The sequence below is a fragment of the Wasmannia auropunctata genome, unplaced genomic scaffold, assembly GCF_000956235.1.
Source record: "Wasmannia auropunctata unplaced genomic scaffold, wasmannia.A_1.0 LD335975.1, whole genome shotgun sequence".
Taxonomy (NCBI): Eukaryota; Metazoa; Arthropoda; class Insecta; order Hymenoptera; family Formicidae; genus Wasmannia; species Wasmannia auropunctata.
Window position 1 is genome coordinate 375326 of NW_012026915.1, and position 5456 is coordinate 380781.

At 35.6% G+C, this 5456-nt stretch overlaps 2 protein-coding genes across 4 annotated transcripts; one reads left to right on the forward strand and one right to left on the reverse strand.

Moving 5' to 3' along the window:
- Window positions 1-989: 989 nt before the first annotated feature.
- On the forward strand, window positions 990-2444 carry LOC105454795 (40S ribosomal protein S14). 2 transcript variants are annotated; one of them, XM_011697677.1, is made up of 4 exons: window positions 990-1099; window positions 1380-1530; window positions 1622-1709; window positions 2105-2444. In XM_011697677.1, exons 2-4 carry the CDS (start codon window positions 1382-1384, stop codon window positions 2321-2323), a joined length of 456 nt encoding a protein of 151 aa, XP_011695979.1. In that variant the 5' UTR covers window positions 990-1099; window positions 1380-1381; the 3' UTR covers window positions 2324-2444. The 2 variants fall into 2 exon arrangements, with proteins under 2 accessions (XP_011695979.1, XP_011695981.1); XM_011697679.1 differs by having other exon boundaries at window positions 1014-1071.
- A 121-nt stretch (window positions 2445-2565) lies between these two features.
- LOC105454796 (dynactin subunit 4) lies at window positions 2566-5196 on the reverse strand. Of its 2 annotated transcripts, none has more exons than XM_011697681.1 (9): window positions 4904-5196; window positions 4685-4755; window positions 4413-4612; window positions 4174-4316; window positions 3929-4094; window positions 3666-3849; window positions 3356-3539; window positions 3090-3280; window positions 2566-2998 (listed from the first exon to the last, which is right to left on the reverse strand). In XM_011697681.1, exons 1-9 carry the CDS (start codon window positions 5030-5032, stop codon window positions 2782-2784), a joined length of 1485 nt encoding a protein of 494 aa, XP_011695983.1. In that variant the 5' UTR covers window positions 5033-5196; the 3' UTR covers window positions 2566-2781. The 2 variants fall into 2 exon arrangements, with proteins under 2 accessions (XP_011695983.1, XP_011695982.1); XM_011697680.1 differs by having other exon boundaries at window positions 3929-4097.
- Window positions 5197-5456: the final 260 nt, after the last annotated feature.

Below are 5456 nucleotides of genomic sequence, written 5' to 3' on the forward strand. Positions count from 1 at the left end.
AACATATACTACAATAAATAATAATATATGTTCTAAAAACTTCAGTCACTTGATGGCTACATGTATAGCACCTTTTGTATCTTAATTGTATAAATCTTATGCACAAACAATTGATTTAACATACTCTTATGAAAATTGTATAAAACAGTCTTACATATTTAAATTTAAATTGATATTTATAATGATATACTATTAAATTCAATAATATTATTATTAAATTTAACCAGGAACTTAGCTTTTACATTTAAATGTACCACATTTAAATGTAAAGCACACTATTTATAGTGGTCAAGATCTCAACAGCAATAAAATTCAGCAGTAATGAGTGAACATAAAAATGCCATGTTCACAATGATTATCTCTATGACCAGAGATGCTTCTCTCTGCTATGACAATCGAACTGACAATAAAAAAATAAATGTCAGAGCAAAACTGCTGAAATGAATGACATTATCATGTGAGGAAATAACATTGACTATAATTTTTGCAAAATTTGTAGTAAATATAAGTTTAGCTTGAAAAATTTAGTTTTTGCAAAACAGTGTATTATACTTCTGCATTTTAGTGCTGGAGTATGCATGCTATATTAACGTAGTTTAATTACTTTGGCCACGTGTCTATTTATTATAACAAATTAATTTTGCTGAATATTAGTAACATCGATAACATACCTAATTTCTTTATGAAAATAATCTCGAAATTTTCATGGTACCTTGTTCGTAATGATACAAAAGACGTATATATTCTATAATTATAATATAGCATATATTTTGTTCTTTAATTTTTTATCTCTCACAGGATATCATTTCAAGGCACTTGTATGGAACAAAATCCAAAACCGTGGACGAGCGCAAAATGTATTGTCTCAATTGCCTGTGTGGAAAATATTTACGGACATGCAGGTTATGTACGTAATTCATTATTCAAGAATCGAAACGCGCTATGTGGACGCAGCTAAAATTCCCTATTATCGTGCGCATGACGGTCAAGGGAGTTGCGCCAGTTGCGCCACCGGAAGCAAGTCGCTCTTTCCAATCTTTCCATGATTCCTGTGTGAATCGTATTGAAACGGCAGGCTTGTAGTCGATAAAATTTGCAGGTAATTTGGCGACAAGTGTTGTTTATCTAGCAAAAATATTTGGTTAAATTCGTTAATTGAGTACTTATAAGTAAAGCCCAGCTGCGAAATTGCTTTGTATTTAGCAGCACACGTGGATGTGGCTGGATGAATTTTCACGTATTGATTGCATACCTTCTCCGCGCATCGTAACATAACCTTAAAGTTTTCCTTAAAAGAAATGTTTACGCGAATATTATAAGGATAGTAGCAGATGACCGAATTGCAAAATAATAATCGAAGATACTCGCTGTTTCTTCAGAAATGCCGCCAAAAAGGGGAAAGGTTCAGAAGGAAGAGGTGCAGGTCTCTCTCGGGCCTCAGCTTCGCGAGGGAGAGGTCGTCTTCGGAGTGGCTCACATTTTCGCCAGCTTCAATGACACATTCGTCCACGTTACCGATTTGTCCGGCAGGTTTGTACTCCGTTAGATTGATATATCTAATCCTGTAAGTATTAAATACACCACAACATTGACGTATAAAATTGCGTGTCTGCGTTTGTAGAGAGACAATCGCTCGAGTCACTGGCGGTATGAAAGTAAAGGCGGATCGTGATGAGGCCTCGCCCTACGCAGCTATGCTTGCAGCCCAGGTATGTTGTTTGATTTAATTATTACATTTGGATTAGTTGAATTGTTACACAAATTGGCTGCGTTCCATGTTAACGCTCATGCGCTGTTAGCACGATTTGCCCTTGTTTAACATTTGATAAGAATTAAATGATTCCGCGAACGTTGTGAGCGCCAAAAGCGTAAGTACGGAACGCAGCCACTATCCACATCCAGGCAGCACCTAGACGATAAATCAATGTAATCTGAGGAGCGTTCATGTTTGTGGAAAAATAAATTCTTTTTTTATAAATGGAGACATGTGCTTACATCGTGCTCTTTATTAAAGAAAGAAAACAAACATATTTATAAATTATTAAGTATTTCGTAGGCAATATCAAAATATTTTGATTGTAATGACAAACTTTTCGTTTTGTAGGATGTTGCAGAAAAATGTAAATCATTGGGCATCACAGCACTGCACATCAAACTGAGAGCTACGGGAGGCAATAAGACGAAGACTCCTGGCCCAGGTGCGCAATCTGCTCTGCGCGCTTTGGCCCGTTCGAGCATGAAGATCGGACGTATTGAAGATGTAACCCCTATTCCATCAGACTCTACTCGCAGGAAGGGAGGTCGCCGTGGACGAAGGCTATAAGCTATTCTTATGGCTATCTATCTGGTTTATCTTTCAATAAATATTTAAAGAAAAGGAAACGTTTGCATTTCTGTGAGATACAACTTTTATTCAAATTTTTATACAGAGAACATAAAAAGTATAATTTATACTCTTTTTATTTACTACAATATCCCTAAAAGAATATTTCATAATAGACTTATATATATGAATTATAACAAATATTAAGCATTCTTAATATAATTGATTTTTTTCTTTTTTAATTACAATAATATAGAACATTAGGTAAATTAAGAGCATTACATTTTATGTGTTTAGTGTCAATGAATATATTATTAATCTATCAAGCTTAATACTTTAAAATAATATATTGATGCATAAATATTTGATATCCTTGATATTCAATTTAATCGACTATTGAAAAACTATATAGCATTCATCACATAGAGTACTCTATTTTGTGATTAAATCGAAAAAGATTATGTTTCGCCAACTAGCTGACCAACAGTGAGATAGAGCTTGATCTTTACATCTACTTTTTGAGGCGATTTGTGTTCCAGCGCCGCAATGGTATTTACGTATCCATGTTGCATGACAAATCCAACTATAACTGGATCTTCATTATCTTTATTAGTACCGTGCGGAGTTACGTGCAAACGTATCACAGCTTTATTCCCTTTTCGCCATACTACAAGCCTTAAAAAAAAATTGTATAAATGAATATTGATGAAATCTATATTACTTTCGTATTCATTTTGCATAATTTTTATATTCTATATATACATACTTTGGATCATCTTGAAAATTGTGATTGTCACTCGTGTCATCGTATTCAGCAGCATCGTCCCTTGGTGGCAGAATTAACGAACTGTGAGGCATCATCAAATCCGCATTTGGTACAACTTTTATTGACTTAGGATCTTCTGTTACAGGCGCCTGTCGCACGGTAGACGGCAATAAATTTGGAGATTCACTCCCCTGTAATTACAATCAAATTATTAAAATATGTTACAGTTTATCACAAAATTGTATTTTGCTTGCGTATAATATTACTTGCGTATCCTCTTGTTTAACGTCTTTTTCGTCAGTAAGCGAAGTAGATAACGAGGTATCTAACGGCAATATAGTTATTTGAGTTTGATGCTGTGTTGGATTGCAGAATTTTAGAAGCAGTTCACTCGATTTCCCCGGTCGAAGTGGTTCGCAGGTCACGATCTTGACTTCGGGGATGTGATAACTACAAAAATGCAATTCTCTGATTATCATATGTCTAAGAATACGATATAAATCAAATTCTTCTATGCAATCAAATTATTCTATGTATCGTGATTAATAATAATTGATTTCTTAACGTAACACTTACAACGCAGCCAGTAAAATCTTGAATTTTGTCGACTGAGGACAAAGATCAGATTTGCTAACATTATGCTCGCACACTCTGCAACGTTGCGATCTTTTGACTAAGAACTGTCTGTGCTGAGGACGCAATTCGTTTATTTTCTCAGGTTGCACCTCTGGATGCTGCAATCTTTGCTCCAACGTGGTAACTGTTACACAAAATTTACATGTTTAAAACAAAATCTACATCGATGCTAATTCTCATGCCAGTCGAACCTCCTCTTATACCTTTAGTTATATCCACAGATTCTGTAAATATATCGCTCGGCAATTCGTCCACTTCCTCACGTGCAACGGATGGTACTGGCTGAGCAGACGATTGAGATTGCAGTGGTGGTTTCATGGGACGTCCAATACGTTTGCGAACCAGCGCCGATGTAAAACTGTACATTGTCTGCTATTGGCAAAGCAATAATAGTTAAAAAAAATAATTCTTTTTAAGCGAACGAATAATTAGTTCTTGCTAAACTCACAGCTGGCATGAAGGAGCGTTTTGGATGAAATTTCTTCCTTTCACATTGCTGTTTCTCTATAGAGGCTAATACCTTGTGGTAATCGATAAGAGCGTTGATGCGTGTTACATGTGGATTTTCCTGCTCGGGCCATCCCCCAGTTGCTACAAGCAGAAATTCAAAACATAATTTTAAGAAAATGTTCTCTACACACCCATGACTCTCAATTATAAAATTATTCAATAATGAAACCTTCTTACCTACGGATTGGTCAGGTATCCCTGCATCTCGAGAGCTCCATCGGCACAGTGAACAAAATAGATAATATACTTTTTTGGGAGTGGCTTTAACATCCTTGTTCTCTTCTCCATCAGTTGATGCTGTTGCTCGCATAGGTGCTATTCCCGCTCTTGTAGATAACGTTTGAAAACAGCACGGACAGTCGAAGCAATTGGAACATCTGTCAATAAATCATCGTTCAATAATAACTGAATTCGTGATCTCTATGGAAGTTCAAAATATGTGAACATACTTGTTCTTTTTAAGACGTACTTCCGATGAGGGCAAATTCTCCATACAATTGGGACAGTAATGGGAGTCCACCTAAACACAAGAGAGACATTGTTTTAAAATAAGAACAAAAGCTTTGCACACTTTAGAATACGTCTCGTGTGAATTCAATTATTAAACATATTTCCGATTGTATCTTTCTGTTCGAATTTATATTTTATACATTAAAAAAAAAACGCACCTCCTGACAGACACAATAGCCACATCGTATCATCAAGCAATGTCGGCAAAAATATATCTTCGATATGGGCTTTAAGGAACCGCAGTTGCACAAATAGCGCACGTAATCCGGTTGGTTCAAATAGGTCATATTGAATCGGACGAGCTTGAAATTTTACGAGATGAAACGGTAGAAATGTCACTGGGCGTTCTCAATGCGACACATAACCTGAAAGCGAAGCCATTCTCTACTCCAAAATGACAGGTCAGTCCTAGCACCTACACCCTACACTCTACACTCTACATCGACATACCGATTTGCACGTTTTTACGTTCATTAGCGACCTTTCTCGACGTACACGTTGAACTATCTAACCAGTTCGACGAATATTCTCAATAGATAACATGCTGTAATCTTCTAAACATGATATGTAATAATCTTCATTTGATTCTGGTTCTACAATGCTCCGAAATAGTTTTCTATGAGAAACAAGAAATTAAAAAACAATATGCTCATTATGGAACATTCTCGAAATATTAAGCGTTTTATAAAATAATTTTTTATAGGTGTTCTG

Coding starts and splice junctions, on each gene's coding strand:
- LOC105454795 (XM_011697677.1), top strand. CDS start 1,382: ATGCCGCCAAAAAGGGGAAAGGTTCAGAAGGAAGAGGTGCAGGTCTCT. Junction 1,531..1,621: donor GTTACCGATTTGTCCGGCAG/GTTTGTACTCCG, acceptor CTGCGTTTGTAG/AGAGACAATCGCTCGAGTCA. Junction 1,710..2,104: donor CAGCTATGCTTGCAGCCCAG/GTATGTTGTTTG, acceptor TTCGTTTTGTAG/GATGTTGCAGAAAAATGTAA.
- LOC105454796 (XM_011697680.1), bottom strand. CDS start 5,032: ATGACCTATTTGAACCAACCGGATTACGTGCGCTATTTGTGCAACTGC. Junction 4,098..4,173: donor AACGCTCCTTCATGCCAGCT/GTGAGTTTAGCA, acceptor CTTTGCCAATAG/CAGACAATGTACAGTTTTAC. Junction 3,540..3,665: donor AAGATTTTACTGGCTGCGTT/GTAAGTGTTACG, acceptor GCATTTTTGTAG/TTATCACATCCCCGAAGTCA.